The sequence below is a fragment of the Oryzias latipes genome, chromosome 11 (genome assembly GCF_053564925.1).
Source record: "Oryzias latipes strain Hd-rR chromosome 11, Olatipes_Hd-rR_3.1".
In the NCBI taxonomy this organism is placed as follows: domain Eukaryota; kingdom Metazoa; phylum Chordata; class Actinopteri; order Beloniformes; family Adrianichthyidae; genus Oryzias; species Oryzias latipes.
Window position 1 is genome coordinate 16,151,696 of NC_136247.1, and position 26,769 is coordinate 16,178,464.

Below are 26,769 nucleotides of genomic sequence, written 5' to 3' on the forward strand. Positions count from 1 at the left end.
ATCAATCTAAGGCTCTGGTCATCTGGACCATATAGGATAGCACAAGAGTAATACATGGATGCATTTTGGATGTGCTTACTGATGTTGAAGGAATTTTGAGAGGTACACTAAACGCTCTATCACTTACAAGTGGCAAACCATGTTAGGTGTCATTTTAAACATGGCTAACGTGTAGCTGTGTCGGCCTGTTTTATTTTTTCCTTTCTTTTTTTTACGTTAGTGTAGTCACATTAGCGTTATTTTTAACAGAATCTTTTTTTTTACTTATTGGTAATTACAGGTGTTGTGAATACACTAATGTGGCTAACGCTTCTAACATGTAGTCCAGGCATGTCCAAAGTTCGGCTTGTAGGCCAAAATTTCAACTTTCCACTGGCCTGCAGTCTCCTGTCATAATTCCACTGATATGCAGCCTCCATCACTTTCATAAACTGCGTGTATGATTTCTTGATTTCAGTTGGCTAAATTATATTTTCATAGCCACTACAGGTGTCTACAGCAAGCAAACTGGGAATTCCTGTCAGCATTGACTCTACAATGCCTCATAGACAGTGATAAATAAACGTTGTTATTATTATTTTTTAATTGTATTTGTTTGTGTTAATTATTATCTATGCTGTTTTTTTAAGAAAGGTGTGGTAACAAGGCAATTTCCCCTTTGGATGAACAATCAAGTTGTATTCCATTCCATTCTATTCTATAAGAACACATATAACTATTTATGAGTCTGCAGAAGGCAGCGTTTTGTTTAAATTATCATTAAATCGATTTATGAATTAATACCTTAAATAGATTTTGGTAGATCTATGTTGATGTTTGTTTTTTCTTTTTTCATAGTTTTTAAGTCCTCAAAATTGCTTGAAATCAATCAATCAATAAACTATTATTATTATTATTATTATTATTATTATTATTATTATTATTATTATTATTATTATCACGGTGAAATAAATCATGACGGACGTGACTGGTGACCTTCGGTTGCCATGAGCACCTGCTTTCCCGTTGACTTGCTTCCGAAAGTGCTGGCATGTGAACCGACTGGAGGGTCGATGTGAACGGCAGAGGGGGGCGGGTGGAAGAGGGAGAGCGCGCGCGTGGGGGGAGATAGAAGCGAGCAGAGAGAGAGGCGCGCGGAGAGAGGAAGAGAGGGAGAGAGAGAGGTCTGCAGTCTGATTCTTGGCGTCGCGCAGACCCAAGACGACGCTGTGGCCACGCGCTGCGATCCTGGGATTACTTCTGCGGCTCGCTCCGACCCGTTCACTGACTAGAAACGGTCCGACGGGGACCGACAACTTCTCTACGTCTCCGTCAGGTCCTCTTTCATCCGGGAATCAGCTGCGCGGCTCTCCATCACTCTGCGCCGGTTGGAATCTCCTCTGCTGCCCAAAGCAAACGTGGAATATCGACAGATGATTTTATTAAGTGGAAATAAAACAGACATACGGACAAACAAGTGCTGCGGGAGAAAGTGAAGGAAGGTTTTTCTGGGCTTTGTGGTGCTGGTTCTGGGAGGATCTGTGGCATATGTGGAGCAGACGAAGGATTTTGGTGTGTCCCCCCCCCACCCCCTGCTCTTGTGCACATCACTGACCACTTGTCCCCTTCGTGGCTTCTTTTCCCCCCCTACCTTCTTAAGACGTAAAATTTATCTTCTGAGAGACACTGAACCCCTCAGTCCCCGCATGACATGGTTCAGTCCAGCTGCGAGATCCGAGCCTCCTTCATGCATTGGGATTTTTCTCAGCTCCGACACCGAGTCAAACCCCCTTCTCTGAGCATCTGAAAAGTCGCCGCGCCTGCCAAACCAGAGAGGAAAAAAAAAAAGGAAAAATATATATATATATAAAAAAAACGCCATGACCGTCGCTTCCAATCTGGACGGGGCGTCGGGACTTGGGAGGAAAGTGGAATGCGTATGCAAGAGAGGGGACGGAATACGGGGCATGTCTCTGATGAGGGCAGGAGTACAGGCGCACCACTGGAGCCGGCTGCTGCTCCTATACATGGGACTTCTGGCCACCTCAGTGAAGGGTAAGTCCCCCCCCCCCCCCCCCCCCATCTTTAGAGCTGAAAACATCCAAATGCAGCAGGCTTGCCCTAGACTCCACCACCCACCCTCCCTGAGCTCTGACTGAATGCAAATCAGCAGCATGCACGCACGCACAGAAGGCGCATTTCGGATCAACCCCCCAGCCCCCACCCCCCACCCCCAATGTGATGTCGCTGTTCTATCTTTTAAAGTTATTGCAGTGTGAATGTAACTTCCAATCAAATAACTTTTTTGAGGGGAACGCCTGTTTGAGGTGGTCAGCCAAGAAGATCCTCAGAGTCCATGAGGTTGTGTCTGGGGTGGGGGGTGATACCTAAACACATGTCCTCCTCATTCTTAGAGCGTCGTAGAATAAGCCAGAATCTTGGAGTTCCTCTTACACAAACCGCTCCATCCCTCCTTTCAGCTTCCCCTGTTTCTCTGGGATACGTGCCCGCGCCTTGAGCCGTGCACGGTGGATGGGCCTAATTAACTCCCATTCGCTTTTGTGTTCTTGATTAATTGGGAATGAAACATTTTTGGAGATGAATATTCAACAGATTGCCAACATTTACTTTCTAGTCTTGGGAACTTGATCAGCTCCTAAAATATGGGGTTCTTCTCATCCTTCTGAGCTCAGATTTGTTCGGGTTGTATTATTTTATCCTTTAGGTATTTTAATAAATTAAAACACACATTATTCTTTTTTGGTTGTATTTTCAGAGGGAGAAAATAATAGAAAAAAACACTTTAAACTTAAGTTGGACTCCTGTTTGGTCCACCAGCATAAACGCACTATTTCATCACACTTTTTTTTTTTTCAAATTTGTGTTCAGCTTTGTCCAAAACCACCCACCTTCACACTGACTCCTACTGTCGCCCACTTCTGAACCAACTTGTGTCATCAACCGACCACGCAAAAAAAAGGCCCACTGCGTCGGCTATGGTCACATGGTTAAAGCGCACGCAGCCCTGTGCTAATGATAGTAACAAATCTCCCACGGTTTTCCTGTGGAGTAAATTTTCCCACCTCCTCGTGGAAACTGCTCCTCTTATTTGCGCCCTGAGAGCTTTTAATGACTCGATTGCCGTTTGGATCTGCATCAATAACGATGCATCAATTTGTTGCACCTATGTTGGAATAACTAGTAAAAGTAATTGTAGAGCTTCTTTAAAAATATACGTAGCACAAGCTAATGAATGTGTGTGAATGCCACATACCGGCAGTACGGTGGTCCGTTATCGCTACAGCCACCAGCAGTTTCCTCTTCCTCCCATTGAGCGGCACCAAAGACCCGCACAGCCGAGAGGAGAGCGCACAGTGAAGTGGAGACACTTGGTTCCTGGTATATCTCAGTCCCATGATTTCCTGTCTCAATTATTATTATTGATCAACCAGTTCAGTTTTTCATGTAAAGATGTTTGAAATGCTCCTAGCAAAGACGCGCGCTTGTCTGTGCCACAGCATCCAAAACAGGTGTCCCACAGAACTGCGCGCCCCATGCGCGCTCATCAACCTCTAAAAATGGGAAGGAAAGGACTTATGAAAAAAGAGGAGAATGGATAAAAGGAGATCACGTGTTATCCCTTTCTTCCACGTGTTTTTGCTCTCCATCTTCGGCATTCTCAGCGGCGCACGAGAGCGCCACTCAGCATATCCATGTCCACACTCGGCCCTGCTCCCGCCTCACGTTTCTCTTTTTTAAAAGTGCGCCAATGATGCAACTTGCAGAAACGTTATTAGGTCTGGAGGGCTTCGCTCTCCTTCCGCCCTTTTTATCTTTATGTTCTCACTTTACAACATCTGCTTGTATTAGAGCAGCCAGGCGCCGGAAACGCGTGTGCGCGCTCCCGAGTGTGTGTGCGCGCGTTCTCAGATCAAGATTGGATGAGATAAAATAAAATATGTAAAGTCGTTTTCCAAGTTCAATAAATCAAATTAAGGCACCAATGACCTACAGAACACACAAGAGTCGTTGCTGTTGATGCAGTGATGGATGATCCTGTTCTTCTTGGAACAGTGTATATCATGCATTTTTATTGAGGACCTTGTCACTTTAAAATGATTATGATATAATAGTGAATTTCACCCTCATTAGCCAAATGGGTGACATTTTGCGCACCCAGGCGCAGCTGAAGCTGTCGCTCAGGGTCACTGTCTTCAGGACCACGGACAGCACCCTCACCAGCAGCCCTTGCAGCAGCAGAGAACTGGCTGCTTTTCCCGGGGTTGTCTGAGCTTTCGTCAGACCTTTGTCTAACTGGGTCATATCAAAGTTTGCTTGTACTTCAGATTTGAGTTTTTGACCCTATTATTTTACATTAACAGACAAGCAAAGCCAAGGAGAAAGTACAACACCAGTCAATGGGAGCCGTTGTATCCAATCTAGTAAAAAATATCTACTGCTTCTACTATTTGACAAAAGCTGAAGACAAGCAGGTCAACCAAGAGCTGGAAATGATACATGATGTAGTGTGGATCTTATTAAAGCTATTTTAATGTTCATAATAGATGGAAAAATAATTACTTGCAGTGGTTAAGCTGTTTTGATGTGAGGAGAAGCCATACAATTGTTTTTTGAGTAAAAACAAAAACATTAAAACCGTGTTACAGCTCACAAAAAGTATGTTTAAAAAGAAAGAAAGATAAGTCTGTCAGTCAGACTTTATTAACTGCATTCACAGTTTATAAACTGTAAACAAGTAACTCCAGAACTTGTTTGTAACACGCTAGAAGCGTAAGCTACGTTGGCGCATTTACAACACAGGTAGCTCCCAATCTTGTTTGCAACTTGTAAAAAAAAACCAGACTGATTTCGCTAAAACAAACACTATTGTGACTACAATAACTCTCAACTTTGCCAAAAAAGACACTTCAGAATCAAAAAGCAAAACCCATTTATATATATATATATATATAAATAAATAAAATATATATATTAATGTTCTGAATTAAAAGGCGCACTGTCATTTTTTAAATGAATAGAAAGGCTTTTTAGTGCACCTTATAGTGCATAACATATGGTAAGCATGTTTGGAATGGCTTAAATGAGTTTTGGTGTTTTGTGGCCAAAAAAGGAAAGTAACATCTCCACAAAAATGCATGTACTGACATTCGGTCATTTATTTGTTGTTTCTTCTATAACTATTCCAGTTTTGTTCAAATTGAATATGGGCATCTGACTTTCTGTCTTCTATATGTTCAAAGTTAGTTAATGTAGGGAAGGAAGTGCTGAGTTAGTGGAAACACATTTTAGACCATACGCTCATTAGCAGTTTTTTGATGCATGTCACTTCCAAAACAGCTATAAAGTCAACAATCACAAAGTTTTTTTATTTTTTAGAAACTACCAGAAGGATCTTTAAGGGATATTGATGTTCTTTTACCCTTTTAACAGATCCATCTTCAAAATAATGTATAGATTACTATAGGAACTTCATGTAAAGTATGGAATGAAAGTAATTAAATGAATTAATTAATCTTTATTTATATAGTACTTTACAACGCCGTTGTGTGCAGGTGCTTCACAGTAAAAAAAAAAAAGCAATAAAAAGAACATTTTAAAAGTGAGCCAATCAAGATCATTTAATAAACAACCCCACAAAATACACACTGAAAAAATCAGGCTCCTTACAAACAAGTAAAACAATATTACACCATTTGCAGATTTACTTTAAATAAGAAAAAAAAAGGTCTCACCAAGAATTCTTATTTTGATTGTCTCTTAGACAAGTTTTCTCAAACTAAGATTAGTTTGCTCTTAAAAAACTTCATTTATAAGACTATTTTTGTTGCAAGATAGAAAATAAAGCAGTAAAATAACTAAGAGAAAGATAAGAATTGAATAAAATTAATATAAAATGCTAAAACTACTGAATATTAAAAGCCAATCTAAAAAAAGTTAGTTTGTAGTTGATGTTTTAAACTGTTGTTGTCTGACATCATGCGCAGCTCTGGAGGAATATCATTCCAGAACAGCATTCATGGCAGAGCGGCTGAGTTGACTGAGGGCAGAGTTAAGTGGTTATTAGTGTGCTGAAATAACACTGCTTTGTGTTTTCTTTGTGACAAATATCTGCACGTTCCCTGTAAGCCGTGTTCCTCACCTGTCTGCCTCCAGCTCTGAATTCCAAGTTCTCCTGTTGCTCATTTATCATTGAGCAGGAGTGGAAGCTGGATGTGGAGCTGTCTTGTTGCATGCCCTGCGGAGGTAAACAAGGACGCTTTATAGAGATTTGCAGAGGCAGAAAGAGTGGCAGTGGAGCCGAGGATGGACATCCTTAAAATATGACACAGGAAGGGGGTAAAACAACAGGAATCAAGTCTGTGACAGAAAAAAAAAGGATAATTGGAGAGGGATGGTGAGATTACACCAGCCGAGGTTTCTTCTGTAAATTATCCATTAAGAAGAGCTTATTTGTTATCAGGAATCAGCCAAACTCATACTTTAAAAGTCAAACAGCTTATGATAAGCTTGTGCCAGCATGTGTCAAGATGAGTTGATGAATTACTCCCCCCCCATTTACTTTGGGATGATTAGACAAAAGTGTTTACAAGCAGAGCTGCTGGGAATGGTAAATGTACAACAGTGTGAGTGTATGCAGCTTTCAAATCATGTAACTGCTCATCATTCTCATGAGCAGCGTTTTACTCATCCACCTGCTGACATGTCAGCCCGCCCCTTTGTTTATCTTCTTGCTGGACCTTTCCCATCCATCCACCAGCTCCGTCCAGGCGTCCTGCCCCCTCCCCTCCCCGGCCTTCGTCAGCCCACTGGTGATTCATGCCATATCTGTCTCCAGATGGCCAGAGATCTGTCGCTGTGCTTCGTCACACTGATCACAGCTACACTCTGACTCACACGCACCTTGATGGGTGCACACAAGCACCCCCTTCAATAAGTTCTCTTAAATTCAGCCTTGCCGCTTTCGCAACCTTTTCACTCAAGCTGCCTACGAACACCTCATAAACGAAAAAAACATCACTCCAAAAGGAAAATGTCTTCTTTTAAACAGCTTTATCAAATTCTGATTGCGTCAAAATTTAAGAAAAACTTCTTTCACAGAATTTAATCCAGACAAATTTTCCAAATCATTCATGTATCTGGGGGTATTATTGCAAGTCTGGAGGTTAAATCTAATTGAAGTTTAGAACAATTTCTTAAAATGTAATTCTCAACATGTCCCTGAGCACAGCATTCAATGAATAAATGTGTATTTTGGCTGCTTTGCTTCTCGGGGGAATACAAATGGAGCAGTGTTTCTGTTCTGGCACTGCTCATGCTTCACATTTGGAGACTGCAACACATTCCTGTGAGCCTGTCTGTTAAACACCTTCTATTAAAACTTTTTTTAAATTTAAATTTAAAAGCTGAGCTCCTTTAGAAATTGAGTTGTGGACATAAAATAACAAAATGAAAAAAAATATGTATACAAAGAACAAATTGTTCCCTCGAATTTCAAATTTTGGCCAAATTTGCACACAAATTAACATTTTGTGGCAACAATTTAGTATTTTGTTATAGTAAGTTAGGATTTTGTGGGCACAAATTAGCATTTTATTAGCATTTTGTTCATACAAATTAGAGTTTTATGTGCATACATGAGTTGTGTGGAAAGGTTTGCATATTTTATAAATTTGTATTTTGTGGGAACAAAATAGTATTTTGTGTACACAAATTTGTATTTTGTGTGCACAAATTAGTATTTTGTATGCATAAATTATCATTGTGTATGCACAAATTAGTATTTTTAGGCACAAATTAGAACTTTGTGGACACAAATTAGAACTTTTTGGACACAAATTAGCATTTTGTGGGAACAAATTTGTATTTTGTGCATACAAAAGGCTAGTCTGTGCACAAAACAATGCTAGGATGTTCCTAAAAAAAATGGTAATTTATGGCCACAAAATGCTAATATGTTCCCACAACATTTTGTATTTGAATTCAAATTTTCCTTTAATGTTTGTTGACCACACACATATTACCACTTTGGAACCAGAAATTAGAAATGGATTAAATAAGAATACTAATTTGTGCATACTAAATATAAAAATTATGGCCACGAAACGTGTGAGCTCAAAATACTAATCAATGGCCACAACTTTTCTCTTTTGAGGTAAGGAGACTTTGTTTTTTTTTTTGTTTTTAATCAATGTTGTGTACAGTTAGAGACTATTTTGTGAGTGGAAAGGTTGCTGCTAACTGCAGGGCCCAAGAATCTGACGACATATGTGTGGGAAAGACACTTTTTTATACCTGCTAACAGAAAAAGTGGATGTCTGGCTGTGCAGGACAGCTTATACATGTCAGTTTGTATATAGCAGCTGTGAAGCACAAAATAGCCGAGACACGCAAACTTGTTCCAGCTACTGTAAATCCCCTAAAAGTGAGAGACAGACACAGCTGCCCTGGTTGTCTTGTACCGACACAAAGTAGAGGCAGGGATTTCTTTAGCTTTTCAATTTACACCGTTCTTATCAGATACCAGTGATCCCAGAGATTGAAGATTAGACTCTGGGCAGGAGGTATCTTGTCCTTGTCCTTGTCTTTTTTCATTCCCATCGTGCTTTTCTCACTGTTTGGTGTAAAGGTAATCTGTCAGGGGTCTTTCTCTGGAAAAAAAGTGGACTCATCATGTAAGGAGAGGCCGTGATTGTGTTGCAAAGTGATTTATAGTCCTCCAATTGTAAAGGCTAGTATGACAATTTTGTTTCAGCTGCTCAAAATATTTATAAAATGCAGGAAATGTAATGATTTTTGTATGTGCTACTTTTATACAAATTGTTATTATTTTACTAGTTAGGAACAAAAAATTCAAAATTTTTCCCCAAACTTTTCTTTTTTCTGTTTTTTGAAAACAAATGTTCGCATCTTTTTTCCTTGTAATTTAAAATATGCATTTAATAAAAGTAACTCACTCTTCACATTTGGCTCATTAAAGTTGCACAAAAGCACAAGTGTAATAATAACTAACTTTTGCTGATTCGTACTGGGGTTACACACATGGAACACTTTTTTTTCCAGAAGTATTTTCATGTAGTGACCACCGGTTGCCAGGCAACAACATGGAAACCAGAAAACCTGCAGATCCACTCATCCCTCCAACTCCCTCCCAAGTGTTGAAGAAGTGATTCATACTAGCTTTTAAAAGACATTATTTAAAGCCAAAGTTGTGTGAGGGAGACAGGTTTAAATAAATCATCTTTTTGTGTGTTTGGAGCAAATGACTAAGAAAATGTTTGGAGTTCTAACCCAGTTTAACCTGTTGTTATGGGACTTGTCTCCTGGCTCGTGTTACGTGTTTGGTTTCAACAGAGGACATACATTTCTAATGAGCTCAAGTGAAGGGAAAGTATAGCTTTATATAGTGTTGAGGCTCTCTTCAGAACACCCCGACCCCCCACCACACACACACACACAAACACACCCATTAACAAGAACCGTTAACGTCCCACTCCAATCACATGTTGATCTATTATCAAAGTGTTCCCAGTGGTCTTTAAATTATGAATATGTTGTTTTTAGCCAAAGTAAAAAAAAAAAAAAACTGCTGTTTTCTAGCATACAGTCAGTAGTTTAGATACGGGTGGGACCATTGGCGAAGAGCAACCCCGCTCTCCCTCACCCATAAATGAGAGTTCTCTGTTTACACTCTCTCCTGCTAGTTTACAGCTGGCTGACTAAATAGTTTTTCGCCCCAATGTACGAGGGGTCCGAGGTCTGGGTCCCCCTGTGCCGGCCCCCAGCCTGAATAAAATACAGGGTTGTTTCAGGAGGGGACACCGACACAAAAATCTCTGCCAAACCATCTGTGTGAATCCGTGAAAGCTGATTCGCTGTGGAGACCCCTGAAGGAATATGGCAAAAAGGGAACGACATGCACAAACAGAAGATGCCCCATACTTCTAAAAGGTTTTTGCTCTGTTGGTATGGGATATTTAACCAGAAAAGGCAAATGTTTTATGTCTGACACTAATTGCATTAGTGGTACTAATTGTATTCATTTTTTGGTGTAAAATGACGAAGAAAACGATGTCCCGGAAATTGACAGGTTTTTAGATTTTTGGCTAAAAGCATCATTATCAGTTAAAAAAAACAAAAGTTGGTACACTTTGAAAATAGATCAAAAGATGATCGGAGTGGGACTTTAAGTCTTCCTTGGGGTGAGGTTTGGTCTGGGTTGGAGGGATACAGTTTCCTGCTGAGAGTGGGAGTGATCGTCGGCTCATCCATTTCATGACCTTTGAAGCCTCTCAGCCTCTCTGCTTTAATGTCCATACCGTGTTCACAAATTCCTCATCACTCCAACATAAATCGACAAATTCATCTGCAAAAGGAGGGGGATGCTCGGCCTCCTGTTGATGCTCAAGAGACAAATCAGAAAGTTGGGATTTTTTTTTCAGATTTCTTAAATAATTTAGGTGAAAAAACACGAAGGGGGGGGTGCACTCTGGCTGTGGAGCTTTGGGTTTAATGTAACTCAAAGAGACAGGCTCTCACATGTGAGGAGAATGAAAATGAGGCGATAATTGACTTTCGCTGTTTCACACATCACTGTCACGCGTAATTCTGCTTACAAGCATCGGAGCGGCTGAAGGAGAAAACAGAAATAATTTCAGGCATCTCAGTCTGTATCCGTGAGCTTGACTGTGAATTTGAGCACACTCAACGAGACTCTGGATGCACCACGCCGTGGGAGTCCGCACGTGTTCGAAAGTCCCACGTAAAGCAGACTCAAGTCATGATGAATAATTGAGGCAAGGGGTTGCCTTCTGTGTTCTCCTCTTATGATGTTGTCATGGGAACGACACGCTGCTTCCAAATGAATAATTTTTTTTTCTGTCCCGCTCATCGATACACAACTCTAAAGCGTCCTAGAGCATCCATTTGAGTGGGAGGTCCGTTTGTATCAAAGCTGAGTCAAACGCCCCCACGAAAAGTGGGAATTTCAAATGAAGAAACTGCTGTATATTGATTTATTTCGGTTCACATGCTGTCAAGAAGTTCTGTTGCTCATGTTTATGCCATAGGGTTATTAGCATGTGTAAAATATAGTGAAAACAACCCAAACGGAGCCTTCTTTATCGAACCAATATTTGATATGCGCAAAATGTCTTGTGAAATTGAAAGACTGGAGTTCTCTGAAAGGCTGTGGGCGGTTGGAACATTTTTTCTTCTTCGCTGGCATGATAACACTGCTGGTTAAATATGACCCAGCTGGAAGGAAATGCCTAGCTTCCCCCTTCTCTTGCTCTCTGTTAGAGAGAACACATGCTCCATTGTGCTTTTTCTTGCCATCCCTGATAACAGGCAGGCAGAAATGTGTGCACGAGTGTATGCAAATGTGCATTCGGTATCTGTTTTTATGCTTGAGCCCTTCTCTAATGCATCTTAACTTGCAGGATGCTCTTCTTTTTATTTTTTCTCTCCGGAGCGTACTTGAGTGTATTTAAGTTTGTGTTCATTTGTGTGTGCGAACTGCGTTGCCATTTGCGTTAGCAGAACCTTGAAAGAAATGCCAGAGCCTGTGGATGAACTGGGACAACAGTACAGTAGAGCAGTGGTACCAAACCTTTTCCAATCCACAGATTGGTTAAATGTCAGACAATATTTATATGGACCGGCCCGTACAAGACTGGAGTGGGTGATTGATTGATTGATTTTTTTTTTTTTGGCTTCCAGTTCTCCTTTAATTTTTGAGGGTAAATATCTTCAGTGGGTTCAAACTTTATTAATACTCTAGATTTTCTGTCGGAACCATTGAAATGTGATATAAATTTTCCCTTAACCCATTCAGTTGTTTTTTTACAACAAAATTGCCGCGTCAACAGACTGGAAATAGAACTTTTGTGTAAAGATTGGGTTGCGTTGCTGGGGGTTGGACGGAACGTCAGATGTAAATATTATGGAGACGTTTTAAACATTTTGACAAGTGCCAAGAATAGTGGTGGAGAGAATCCAGTAGTTTTTGTAAAATAAAACTTCCTTCAGTTTCAGAAATTAAAAAGGAAAATGCAAAAAAAAAAAAGAAAGTAGGTCGTGATTTATTTCTCTGTGGCCCGGTACCAACTGCTCCACAAACAGGTGCCAGTGCTCTGGGGGTTAGGGATGACTGCAGTAGAGGATGGAAATGAGTTGCCATATTTGCAGTGTGCTTTGTTTTATTATATTTGACTGGCAACCTGGCCAGTTTAGGCTCCAGCAGCCACGTGACCCTGAAAGGGACAGAAGGGGGTTAGAAAATGGATGGATGGATGGATGGATGGATGGATGGATGGATGGATGGATGGATGGATGGATGGATGGATGGATGGATGAGCAGGAATCCCTTGTGTGTGTAAAATATTCTTCCAGGAAGAGGCTATTTCAAGACCCAAAAGTAAACCAAATCTTTCCATTTTAAATGAAAAGTAAAACAAAAAAACTCTACAAATTAGGCAAATGAGGAGAAAACAAAACAAAACTAAATCTGCAGGAGCAAGGACAAAGAGCAACCAAGCACAGCAGCACCTTCCACTGCATTTGGCTGGTCCTTAATAGCACCAGCGTAGTCATGGCCAGGACATTAGCCTAATGCATGAAGGCGAGCAGGATCGCTAAGCTAACCCATTTCCATTTTAATGGCAGCCATCTCGAGGTTAATTCAGTTATGATGCGGTCAAGGAGCGCATATGCGCTGACACGTCAGGAGACAAATAGTTGTGCTGAAAGGATATATGGGGCGGAAGGCTTTATCTACCCAACAGGGAGGCAGTTACTGACACACAGGCCAAACATTTGGTTGTTTGACGTTTACTCATGGGGCAGGTCATATATATGACTCTAGATAGCTTTGTTGTTGCTCAATTAACCCTAAAGGGAGTCACTTATTAGGTAGGAAATGATTCCACATCTGATGCTTAGTCTTTGTAGATATGACGCCCTATGGAAAAGAACTATACATTTTTAATGCTTTTTACTTGAGAATTAGAAAAGAGCTGAGCTCAGTGGATCAGCAATCTGACGATGCTCAGACTTGCACTGTGCCTGATGGCAGAACGTCTCACCACTAAGACAACTGTACATATTTTGAAACAACTACAGCCAAAAAAAACAAAAAAAATGCAGATGAAGTAATTTGTATTTTTCATGTTTCACTAGTTGTTTCCAGGTTGTTGGTTTACATAGCAGACATCTTGTGTTCATTTAATGCTAAAGCAACAGCTCTAAACAGCTGGCTTCGCATAGTTCACTTTTACTCATTTGACTGTCAGAACAGGATGGCCTCAGTGTCTTACCTTTTTTTTTTTCTCTGAAGAAAAAGGTAAAAGATAAGGAGAGGAGACAGATGTAGGTGTAAAGAAATCCCTTCCAAAAATAGAAGCCGAGCCAAAAGACTGATCTTTACTGCAGTAATCATAGTCTCATGAGTATCATTGTGGCAAAATGATGTTTTCTGTGATGAAAAGAGCCAGCTGTAACTGCATCTGAGCACATAAAATGTATGGATGTAGAAGACAGAATAATGCAGAATATCAATGCATTTACGGTATAAACAATATTTTAGAAAACAGGGTAGACCATTGACTGTACAAGAGTGTGACATCATCCATAGAAAACGGACCAACCAAATAAGTACAGAATAAATATCACACAAAAAAAACAAACAAAAAAAACAAAGATTAGCAAGCACATTATTATGATTATTTTTTTACCTCAACATATTGAAACATAGAAAGACAGATGAAGAATACTCAAACAGAAATTGAAACTGAATTAAAAACAATTTAAAAATACAACTCAAATGATATGAAATATCCAAGTTAAGAACTGTTATTTCTACATTTAAAGTCAGTTAAAGAAAATATCCTTTCTAAAAATTAAAATAAAAACATCAGTTTTCAGTCTAATTTTCTTAAGACTTAAATATCTCAGTAATTACTTTGTGTTTAGAAACACCAATGAGTGTGCTTTGTCTGTGAGGTCTCTGCCTGATGATGCTCTGAAAGGTCATCAGCTAAAGGCTGTGTCACACAGCCACTATATACATTGTGCACATTTTCCACATATTCATTTTGTTTTTTTGTGAGCCATGCATGGTAAACGTAATTCACACCTGTTTCTTGTGTTCGTCATTCGTCAATGTCCACAGATGTCCTTTGAGGGTTTCAGCCGACGGGTCTTTATGTAAATTTCGTTTTCAGCTGTGCAAAAAAAAAGTTGTTTTTTTGCACAGCAAACTCAAAAAACATTTTTTTTTTTTTTGAGTATTAGACTTAAGTAATATTTAAACTACTTATTTTAAGTAGTTTAAATGCAATTATTATGTAAATCTTTAGTAAATGTGCGTGATTTTTGCTCAGATTTGTGGCTTTCCATGACTGTTCCACATATACATTTCACATATGTAGCACCGATGTATAATTTTCATATCGCGTATATAGCACACATATCATGTTAAAATGACAGAATTGATGCACGAATCATCAATAAATGCTGTATAACAAGCACAATAATTATGCTTGGGTTATCTTCTTTTTTAATTTACGTGTTCTTTGCGTGGTTTATTTTTTACTTCCTCCGTGGTTTTAATGTGGTTCATTCGTGATTCATCTGTGTGCATACATCCACGGATATTCACGTATGACCAATTTCTGGCTGTGCAATGTGCACAAAATGTACGTAGTGGCTGTGTGACGTGGCCTTGAGAAGACCCGTGCTGTGTGAGCAGCCCACCCAAGCTATTTGAAATACAGGTGTGAGTTCTGCATGTCTGTCCTTTGCCCTAAAGACCCAATCTAACACAAATTCTGCATTAGAAAGCAGAAAAGAGAGAATTTTTAAATCTGAAAACAAAAAGAGACATGGAGGTGGTAGTTTCATGACTGGGTGTGAGGTTCTTCATCTTTTTGGCATCACGTCCTGCTGAATCATACATGCATTTTTTTTTTCCAGAACATTGTTAGAAAAAGGCACAGCCGATCCATCCTCTGTTCCGTTAGTCCTCCATTTAGTTAATGACTCCAAACGGATCGCTAAATGGGTTCAAAACATTTTGAAGGACATCATTCAAGGTTGTACGTGGAGTAGCTGTCTTGGAGTCTGGATCTGAGTTACATTGAGATTCTGTGGAGGAAGCTCAAGGTTAATGTTAGTGCTGAGAGGCCATGGAGTCTAGTTGAGAGGGAACAATTTTCGAACTTCTACAAGAGCTTCCTGTTCTATTTACTGTCAAAAATCCTCGGTTGGTTCAGAAAGATTTTATAAATGCAGCTGAAAGAGAAATTTGAAAAGTCTGAACTCATTTGAAAAAAAAAAAAAAAAGGGGGGGGCTATAGGGTTGATTTTTAGACACATTGTGTTGTGTATTGCCAAGAAAGCAGATCAGATTTTACTATACTGTGAATGTAACACCAGTGACCTCTTTCAAACGAACTTTTGTCATTGGTTGTTGCTCTCTCCACTCTATTTGTCAAGTTTTTGCTGCAGATTCTTTGATTTTCCTCCCACCTAACCCCCATATGCCACCTTTTCTTACCTCATCTCACTTTTTGCTTCTATTATTACACAAGTGCATCTTTCAAATCTATTTTCTCACACATCTATACATTAATTCAGCCCTCTGGCCCCTTTAGCCTCAGTCTCGTCCATCTTGTTCTTCTCTAGTCTTTTCCTGTCTCTGTCCTCCACTGTGAGGGGCTGCAGTCCTGCCTGAGTGCAGCACAGTGATCATCAATTTATCAAACTGTCAGAGCGCTCAGTTGTTCTGCGTGCCTATTTCTAAACAAATGACTCTGCAAGACAAACAATAGCTGCTACATGCACGGATAAAAAACAAAACAAAACAAAACAAAAAAAAAAGGGTTGTTTAACAGTTTTCACCCCAGACATTTGGAGCTGCAGGCAGAACACTGGACGGCAAATCTGTTACAGATGTCAAACATTCCCATACACACCAGCCAGTAGGGCTGTACAGAGAATGTGAAAACTCAGATATTTGTAATCTGTTCCTGGAAATACAAGGACAAATATTTGCCACATCTAAAATAGCTGATTTGCGTTATTTATAAATCTAATGTAGCAAAAAATACTAATCTGACAATGTAATTATTGCTCTAAAATGCAGAATAATGCAAGATGTTTAGTATACAAAGACATCAAATGTGCTATTGTCACCGGAAGTTGATAAATCTTCAAAGTAAAGTGTCGGTGAAGCTTCTTATTTTCAAAGTATTGTTTTTTTTGTAAATTAAAAAAAAAAAAGTTAAATTCAGTTACATCAGTTTTCTAAAATAAATTATTTACTTTTAGTTTTTATTGAAAAGTAATTTATAAGTTAGAATAAAAAATAGATTAGTAAAATAGAATAAAAAATGAATTCAGGAATATTATGAGAATCTTGTGGTCAATTTCATCTAAAGATGAAAAAAGTCAGTTAGTAAGACATGGAAACAATGTTGTCAGTTTAGATGAAAGGGCTGTGAGAGTTCTCTAGTTGTTCCATTTTTATTGAGGAGTTGCTGTGTCTTCATTCACAATCATCTTGTCATCAATCTATTGGAACTGTAGTCAGAAAGCTTCAAGAATGAAAAAAAACAGGGATTCAGGATTTGTTCTAAAAAGATCCAGAACAACAGTGATGTTTATGTAAGGGTCAATGCCCGACAAAGTATCTTTTATCAAAATTTAACTGAACCGTCCAATCCGAAGTGTAGGATGGTTACCTTTGTGAAGTCAGTTAATTTCTGATAATGGACTCTTTGAAGGGCAGTATCCTCCTTATACCATGGTCATTTAAAAAAAAAAAAAAAAAAAACAGTATTTAATCTTTTTTTAATACTTAATTATTTTATTTTTTCTAGTTAAAATTTCTTTTTCAAGAAAAGCTGGATCGGTTGATGCATGGTGCGGTACGTTGTCGTGGCAACGGCTAAGCCAGCACCGACTTTGTCTGCAGCGAGAAAGGAAAGGGATATCTATGCTGATCATCACAATGGGTTAAATAAAGCATCATTTTAGAGAGAAAGTTCACATCTTCACATGTTTTTGTTCAGATGATAGAGCAAAAGTTTGTTTTAAAGAAACCAGCGCAGTAATATAGAATATTAAAGCTATGTGACCGGAATTTATTCTTTAGGTGTACATTATCACTGGCCATTACCACTCTTCGATTTACACCCAGCAGCCAATCAGAATCGACTACTCACCCTGACCATGGTATGAGTTTTGTTTACTGCTGAAATTAAGGAAGTTGACAGAAAAAAACTTTAGAGTGTGACACTGTTCAAAGTCACAAACATCAGTTTTCTTTTTAAAAATATTTTTGTCCTTATCTGTTGATTCTGATCTCATGTTTCAAATAAAGGTCTAAATGATGGGGATAAAATCCAAATTATTTTAATTTGGATTCATCCAGTAAAAAGACATTCATACAGCAACCATTCAGACATTAAATAGTAAAAATCATGGTTCAGTCTGTGAATCGTTGATCTTGATCCGTGAATCAACCGGATCAAAGTAACAATCCACAGCCCCACCTGCCGATGTAAGCGGATAAAAGACGTCTTCCTATTCGCTGAGACAGCATTAACCCCATTATTCCATATTCTTAATGGTCCATCTGAACTCGCACAACCCAAAAATAAAACTTAAAAAAATTATAACAGCATGACCTTCTTTGATGGTTCTCTACCTGGACTAAAAGAGCATTGTAAGCAGTCTGTTTATGGGAGCTTTATCGTTTGGCAGTGGGGTCAACTGCTGGATGAGCTCTTCCCCGCAGATTTACACTGAGGTGCTTCAGAGTAGGTCACCAGCTCCCAGCAGCTAATTTCATAATGCACCCTGGGCGAGGCTTAAATAATTCATCCAAGCCACAAGTGAAGGATCTACTTAATCAAAGGCTTAGGGCTTTCAAAGAACAGAGAGAGATCCTGAGCCTCAGTTAACCCCACTTGCAGCATATGGTGGTAAACTATTTTCTGAGCAGCGGTGCAGAAAGCCAGAATGACGTTCCAAAAACATTAGGCAAGTTCTTCAGCCGTTGTTCTGTAAACCAAAACTGGAACCTGATCATCCATTAAGCTCATAAATGAACACACATGTATTTTTGGGGACTTTTTGTACTTGTTTTGTACAACTAAACCATTTCAACCTTTTTTGGTTGTAGCCCAAAAAAAAAAAGCCTCCCTAACTGCTCTGTCTTAGCTTCTTTTTATTCCAGATTGCATGCATCATTATCACTTTAAAAGCTGGTGTCTTGGCACAGGTGTTCATATTTTCTGATGACCATTCAGCTGAGGTTTGGTGCACTAAATACACAGTTCTTTTTCCTTCCTTTCAGATTTTTCTTGCTTTTCCAGCTTTTATGATCATTTAATTGTACTAAAGAAAAGCACTTGAGTGGTTGTCTGCTTGATCGTCTGTCATAAATCAACGCGGGCTGCACATCCTGTTTGTGTCACCACTCAGACTGTTTTAAAAGCTTTGTACTGTCAAAGAGCCTCCACTTTTGTTTTTCAATTAAACTGCTCCCTTAAAAGCCACAGGAGGGTTATCCGTTTTTAGTTTTTTCGTCATCCTAATGCCTTCGTCACAACCCTTACGGGTGGATACTGACTGTCTGTAGGCGAAAAATGGGCAAACATATACGGGGCAAGCAGGCAAACCACATAAACATTTCTGCTTTATAAAGCCCATAAAGCTGAAATGTTCCTGCACATGTTTTTTTTTCTACGGGCATTATGCCAGTGATAGGTCTTAGAAAATCACTTAAACAGCCTGACTGTTATGCTACATTCACACTGGGAATGCGATGCGCGTTTAGCACTGGACTGTTGCTCCCAGCTCTATTCCGATACATAAAATATATTTCATGTTGGTGTCATAGAATTCCATCCGGACACAAACCTTAATCTTTAATTTCTCCTCCATGATCGATTTTCAAACGATTGGCACTTCTATGAAATAAAATGGATGCCATCCGCCTGTTTATATAGACTTCAGTGGATGTAGTGTCTTGAACATGTGTTGCTGAGGGTGTTTTGAACGTAGCTGTAGAATTGAGAAAACTACACAATCGAAATTTGGTTTGTGTGTGCATCCTACGGGCACAGACAGATCACCTGGACACCCTGTGCATGTAGCATTTAGGCGATTTATAAGGAGCCACTATGCACGCACTTTACTAAGGACTGGAGTGTGGCGCAAAGGACACCGCTTATGTCATAAGTGCATTTAACTTACATTATCCTTACAAAAACTTCACAATACAATTACTACAGGCATAACAATCGTCTGTTCCATTTGCATGAGGGTTCATGACCGCATACACCTTAAGTCACTCCTCTCTACGATGCTCTACAGGCCCAGAAAACCCAAAAACCTGTGTGGGTATGTTCAACTAAAGCATAAAACTGATTCAGAACAACTCCGTTGATTTCACCTCACTGAGATGGTTTGGTTTCATTTCCTGACATGAATTTCAACTGACAGCTCATGTACTTACATCCTCTCACATCTGACTCTGGCTTCAGGCTGCTGTAAGAGCCATTGATTGGTATTTTGTCTGATGGGCCTCGTAATGAGGGAGATGATGAGTGGATTATTGACCAAGCTGCGTATATGAAAATCAGGTAGATGCAGGATTTGCCTTGATATTAGTGATTGAACTGATGGCAGTTTGGACGGTTCAAGGTAATTTACAGAGTTCATTTGAAATCACCTTTTGATCTATTGTAAAAATGTTCAGTTTATGCCGTTTTTAGCCACACAAAAAAAAGAATGAAACGGTGTAATTTTCCACGACATCTTTTCTGCAGAGAAGCAGCAATTCATTTGAAGTTTACCTTCATTTTAAAAGCTTTGTGCTGTACTGGTTGGGACTGTTTACTTGGCATAACTTCCCTTCGCAAATTGCTGAGAGCTATCTGTTTACAAGCTCTCCCACAAGTAAACCAAACATTAGCGGTGCGACAAAAAGGATGAGCAATATTGGAGCTATCCAGTCGTACAGTTTCCATCCAGATTCTAGCTCAGAAGAGGAAAACAACGACAAACACAGATATATTTGTCTGTAAGTGAATGTATCGGAATGGAAATAAGCTTTTTTCAAACGATATTTCTCTTCTGCTCCTGATTCACAATGATTTATTTAAAGAAATACTCAAAAAAGCAAATGTCAGCTCAATTTTCTTTATACATTTCTTCCCTCATCAGAAAAATACCTCAAGAAAATGTTAAAAAACACCTAAAAGAAAATTAGTATCTAAGGTCTTTAACAAGAAATCACACAATCATCTTTTTTGTGTATTTCAAATGCTTATAGATTGAGACACTGAAGGGACAATTGTGCCACACAGTCTAAAAATTATAACATTCTTCTCATTTGGGGTATGAGGATGATACCCCCAAGATTTCATTGTGATTCTGGGAGGAGCTTAAAAGTGCTGCAAACATCAGAGTTCACGTTCTCACACATTAGCATCCTTTGGGGGAGGTCGCTTGAAGCGCCAAAAACTGATGGCTGAGCAGCTCCTGACTGCTTTTTGCTGAGGCAGGCCTCTGGGAGTCAACAGGGCCATGATGGATATACTTTGACTAGAGATGCTATTATACTTCTGCTGCTGTCGCTGCTGCTGATGCCATCTCCGAGGATCTAGAACTCATGAAGCTATTTACACTTTCCAGCCTCCCTCGGGCCAAAAATATATCGTGATTACCATTTTGCTGCTCTACCTGCAACCCCACTGTAAACTTATATTGGAATATGTGTGTTTCCATCTGTGTGTTTTTGTGGATGCACATTTTTGTAGAGGTACATTTGAGAATTCTTGAAAACCCCTCATGCGGCTCCCCAGAAATCAAGTGCCTATTTACTGTGAAAACAATTGCTGTATTCGCTTGTCTACTTAACAAGAGATTATCCGTTTCTCTGCATTTTCTTGTTTCCCCCTCTGTTTTGTTTATTTTCAATTGAAATTACCTTTGTCCTGTCCTTCATATTCAGACTTTGCTCTTATCTCCTTCTTTCCTTTATTCAAATTTCTTGATGGATTTTGAGTTTGGGGATTTGTCTTAGGTTGTTGTCACTCCAGATTCCTATTTTTATTCAGTGTTTTAGGACTCCTGGGCCTCGGTTTTCTCCAACATGTCTTCTCAGTTGTGCTCATTTATGCAAATGAGCACAACTTTTTGGTTGCTAAATGCAGGTAACAGATGTCCTCCATTTATGCCATCCTAATTACGTTTTAATCAGTCTGCACCATAATTTGGGTTTGTAGCTGAAACAAACAAAAGTAAATCATTCATGTGAGTGGCATGCATGAGGTTATCTGTTGGTGCAGGCCGTTGTGATGACCGTGTCATCCTCACGCTGTCAGTCGGATGTAATCTGATTGAATGCCCTTGTCACTTGACAGCTGCAGATTGACAGCTGAATGCTCGCATTTTGCGACTTGGGAGATAAAAACCTGACTTTACTTTCCTCCGAGAAGACCCCCCACCCCATCCCTGAAACATGAGCTTAAATCAGTGTGCCATCATCGACGGAATGAAATCTTTGCAGGCACATTTAAATTGCAAACACACGACAAAGAGGGGGAGCGCAAAATGCAGTATGCACAATCACACATGATTTCCCTCTGCAGCTAAATCTTGAGATTGATGAAAAGTCACATCTGTTCTTGGATCAGTGGGACATGGACTCATTTAGATTAGGGACTGAAACCAAACAGACTCTAGGCTTATGCTCTGATAGATGGTAATGCCCATGATTAAAATCTCCGATTGATGGCTGGTTAAGTAAAAGCAGATAAAAAAAAGAAGTGGTAGGGGGCGGCGGCTGGGTTCTCTCCCTCTTTTTACATTCCATCATCCACCCCAGAAGACCATAAACACTCACTCACTCGAGCACAGGTGCTATCTCACCTTTGCACAAACAGTTTGCGTGACTGGATGAAATGTTTCACATGTGTTAGTCTGAATGCGTAAGTAGGCGTGTGTGAATGTTAGTGGTTGTATGTCCAGGTAGACTTGCTTCTGTGCGAACACTTTTGGAGCCAACAGGTGTGTTTGTAATGGTTGTGTGTTTGTGTGTGGACAGGCCCCGCCCATTTTAGATTTTTCATGCATCTTAACCTGTCAGTTGTGATTATAAAGCTCCAGCAACTTGTTGCTTTCTGACGCTTCGTGATCTTACCCTCGCTACTATAATTACCCCTCCCCCTTTCTGTCATCCCTCTCTTTTCTTTCCTCCTTTTCTTTTCCGTCCGGTCCAACAAAAAATATTTACAAATATAAATAAAATGAAACAAATTTAGCTGAAATTACAAAAGGGGTTTATTTAAATATACATCTGGTGTACCATAAGATTCATAACCCCTGTTGTAAAAGTAAAATATGAAAAACACATGCATGGTGGCGCAGTGGTTAGCGCTCTTGCCTCACAGCAAGAAGGCCTCCGGTTCAAGTCCCGGCTGGGGGACCTGAACCACAACATCAATGGGGGACCTTTCTGTGTGGAGTTTGCATGTTCTCCCCGTGCATGCATGGGTTCTCTCCGGGGTCTCCGGCTTCCTCCCACCGTTCGAAAACATGCTTCATAGGTGAATTGGCAACTCTAAATTGTCCATAGGTGTGAGTGTGAGAGTGAATGGATGTGTGTTTGTGGACGTTCTACCCTGCGACAGACTGGCGACCTGTCCAGGTTGTCCCCTGCCTTCGCCCACAAGTGGCCGGGATAGGCTCCGGCAGCCCCGTGACCCCAAAAGGGAAAAACGGTTACGAAAATGAGACAAAAACAAAAAAACAAAAAGGCTTTCAGCTCTCATCTGTTTGCTTAGCTGTTGGACAGGACAAGTTAGAAAAAAAGAAGAAAAAGTTCAATTAAAAGGTGCCCAAAAGTGTTTCTTCCTCCTTTCCGGTGTCTTTTTCCCATGCTGTGTGTATTATCATGTGGCGGAGGGGGGCTAGTGAGTTAACACATGTGTGATGATTGGGACATTAAAGGTGAGAAAATCTGGAAGAGGGTTAGACGTTTAGCGCCACAACATTAATGGCTCAGGCTCCACACTGGGAGTGATAATGGACGTTAAAAAAATAGGTGCACACAGTTCCGCTGACGGTGTGAATTTGTGTGAATCTTTTTTTCCATGTCAAGTAGTAACTTGGTGTAAAATAAAAAGCACCTGTATTACAGCTGCTCCAACATGCAATTTAGCTCTCTAATGCCTTCTTCTTTCTTTTCTTTTTTGTCTTCACAGCTCAAAACTGCAGTTACACACTACACAGTCCCAATGGGACAATAGAGAGCCCTGGATATCCGTATGGTTATCCCAACTACGCCAACTGTACATGGGTTATCGTGGCAGCGGAGCACAACCGGATACAGCTAGTGTTTCAAGGTTTTGCCCTAGAGGAGGATTTTGACATCTTGTCAGTGTACGATGGGCCTCCAAGCCCCGGAAACCTGAGGACAAGGTAAATGTTCCACGATTGTCTGAGAATTTGGAGTGTTTCATTGGATTGGTTTAAATGAGTTGAAATAAATATTACATCTTCATCTGATTTGGTTTGCTTTCATACATGGCATTAGAAGCAAACCAAAGATTGAAGAGAAGCAAACTATTTAGACCAGTGGTCTAAGAGCTAAAAAGTTCCACCTTAGAAATAAACACTTTGTTTATGTTTTGTGGTTGTTAAGCTGGGGTAAGCACCAAGTATATATGGATAGATAGATAGAGAGAGAGAGAGACAGAGAAAGAGACAGACAGACAGATCCAGAGGGAATTTGCAAGTCCATCTATTGCTCCAAATATACACAATAAATTAGATATGAAGATCATAAAATTATATAAGTATTAAAAGTAATCAATATTCATAAAAACATTTTAAAAAATTGTCAATCGAGCTAAGAACCGATTTTTTTCTTTTTTTTTAAGTACTTGATCTCTCAGTGACCCCTCCTCATGCCCCTCCCCTCCCGGCTGCATTGAAATGTCTTATTGCACTCCTTCCTCTGTGAAGGAGTGTCTTTCACTATGCTGTAACTGTAAAGCTGTGATTTATGTAAAGTTTTAGCATTTGGCTCCTCAGCTTCAGGTTGCAGACCCCTGGTTTACAAATATACTCTGCAGATGCAAACATCACCTTATAAACGTTGACCAAAACTGGAAAAAAAAGACAGAAAAAATGAAGAGTCATGTTAATTACCAGTGCTTGAATCTTCTTCATACATCAGATTAATCCTCATATACATTTTTTTACCTTTCTAGTTTTACAATATGGGCTGTTTTTTCTTCTTCTTTGTAGTTGCTGTTCACAGCACTTACTTTATTAACTCCCTTTACTTTACTTCCACCATGAACAGTAACTCACACTCTCAAGTAGATCAGATTGTCCTCGACCAGATCAGAGTTCAGGCGAGCTTTTCTCAACTATTGGAGCAAACAAGCTGAAGTTAACCGGGAAGTTGATAGAAAAACCTTAGAGTGAATGAATGAATATATACATATATATATATACACATATATATATATATATATATATATATATATATATATATATATATATATATATATTTTGTGATACAGAAGAGCCTGAAATGAGTCCATGATCTCTGGTAGTTGTAACCATCTGAGAAGAAGGGTATAAGGGCAAGGTTATCCAAGGTCTGTCGAGTTTATTCTAGCAATCAGCTATTGTTCATATTTTATGACTAACTATTTGCTTTTGTACAATTATTGGTGTGAAGCCTGTTGAGAAAATTGTGTTGTGATATTGGGCTATATAAATGATATTGAATTGAATTGAATTGGTTCAGCTTGGGGTCATTGGTGTGTTGTTTACTTGGGTAAAGCTCAGATCATACATGAAGTTGATGATGATTGGGGGCTACACTAAGCCAAAGTATTGTTCCTGGTGGAGAACGGGGTGAAGGAGATTTGGTGAAACCGTATGGAATGTGGAGAAAACATTCATTAATGTAACAATGAAAACATGTTTGTAATAGGCTGAGAAGAAGAAGTGTGATTTGGCTCTCGGTTCAGAATGAAGATGTAAAGATGAGTGTTTTGTAGAGTGAAATGCGTTTCTGGTAGTAAAGTAAATGTTTCGTAGTGAAATTGTGCCAATACATCACAAATTACACACAAGTAAGTCAACTGAAGCATGTTTTTTCGTTGAAATTGTTGTCATTGTTGGACTTTTCTTTTACTACTTCAACACTGTGATCAACTCCGCTTTGTCCGTTTGCTTTGCATCTCTTTCTAACACTGTATCCTTTGTGGCTTCTCCCAGCAGAAATCAAATGAAAAGCATGAAAAAAATAAAAACAAGCAAACATTCTCTCATTTTTTCTGCTTAATTTCAAGTTATTTCAGAAGGAAGTCATAATTACCATATTTTCTACACTGTAGAGGCTCACCGTGATTATTTTTAAACTTACCTTCCAAACCTTGTTTGCAACTCGTAACCAAAACAGACGGACATTTTGACCTCTCGAATCATTAAACACAACCAGAACAGAAAAATCGTTTCATTGCATTCCACAATCAAACATATTATAAATAAAGTTTATATAATAAATAATTATATCATAAATTAAGGCTTATAGTGCGGAAAAAATGGTTGCTAAGATGCAAACAAGAAAAGCAAGATGAAAGAGATGGAGAGAAAAAATACCAGATGTTTATTTTCTATTTTTTATTATTTCAGTTTTGCTCATGCTGTTTATTTATTTTCTCACATTAAAAATGGATTTTGTGGAAACAAAAATGAGTTCAAACATAATCTCTAAAAGAGCCTGGAAAAGCAGGGATTCAGAGAGAAGCAGATGTCTAGTCAGCAGTAGTCTGACAGCACATGCATGTATATTTTGACTGAAGAACACCCCAAACTGGCTCATCACACGGAGAGTTACACACTCACCCCAGCATCACTTCCTTCAATATCCCTCTCACGCCACACATTACATTCACATGTATTTTTAATATGTCATTTGTCCTTTTTTTATTTTTTTGCTCTCTTGCATTTGTGTCAAAAAATCACACTGAACACCTCTTTTTAATCCTCAACAGTCATGAAAAACAACATGTTACATAACATTATGCTAAATATGTCTTCAAAGTTCACAGATTTCTCCACACTCCTTTGCTGGAGCATGCATTTAGTCATACATGTGTGTACAGCCTGAGGTGTGTCTGTGGGCCAGTTGCCTTTGTGAGTCACAGACACTTCGTCACCAAAGCTTTTGTGAGTCAGCCTACTGCTGCAGCGTTCCATTGAACCACGAAGCGCAACAGACACCTGGGAGGCTGACAGAAGTTTCAACAGTTTAAAATAAAAGAGAGAAAAATAATTATCGCTGATGAAAGTTCTGCACTGGAGGAATGAGCTTCTGCAGCTGTTTGATTGCTGATGATTACACAGAGCCTTCATCTTCAGAGATTTTGGGCTGGTTCAGTAAGTTAAGCTGATGTGGAGGCAATGGCAGATGATCAAAACTTTCCTTTTCAACTTTTTGACTTATTCGTTTTGATTCGGAGAAAAAAGGGACGACATTAATCACATTAATCACAATGTTGTGACACATGAGAGGATTAGTAATCCCACGAGTGAATTTTTCTTTTCAAAGTAAATGGTAACCCTGATAATGTTTATCTCTGTAAGCATTTTTGGTTAATCTCTTAATACTGGCATAGTGGGAAAGTTGCATTCTACACATTATTTTATTTAATCATGATTACAATGCCTGAC

The 26,769-nt window shown here is 39.3% G+C and overlaps 1 protein-coding gene across 3 annotated transcripts in view; it reads left to right on the forward strand.

Moving 5' to 3' along the window:
• Positions 1-1,113: 1,113 nt before the first annotated feature.
• Positions 1,114-26,769, forward strand: part of csmd2 (CUB and Sushi multiple domains 2) — a 280,249-nt gene continuing 254,593 nt past the window's right edge. For all 3 annotated transcript variants that reach the window (XM_023959868.2, XM_078955368.1, XM_023959867.2), the window contains exons 1-2: positions 1,114-2,034; positions 23,277-23,493. In XM_023959868.2, coding sequence (XP_023815636.1) covers positions 1,860-2,034; positions 23,277-23,493 — 392 coding nt within the window. In that variant the 5' untranslated portion in view covers positions 1,114-1,859. The remainder of the gene's footprint in view (positions 2,035-23,276; positions 23,494-26,769) is intronic.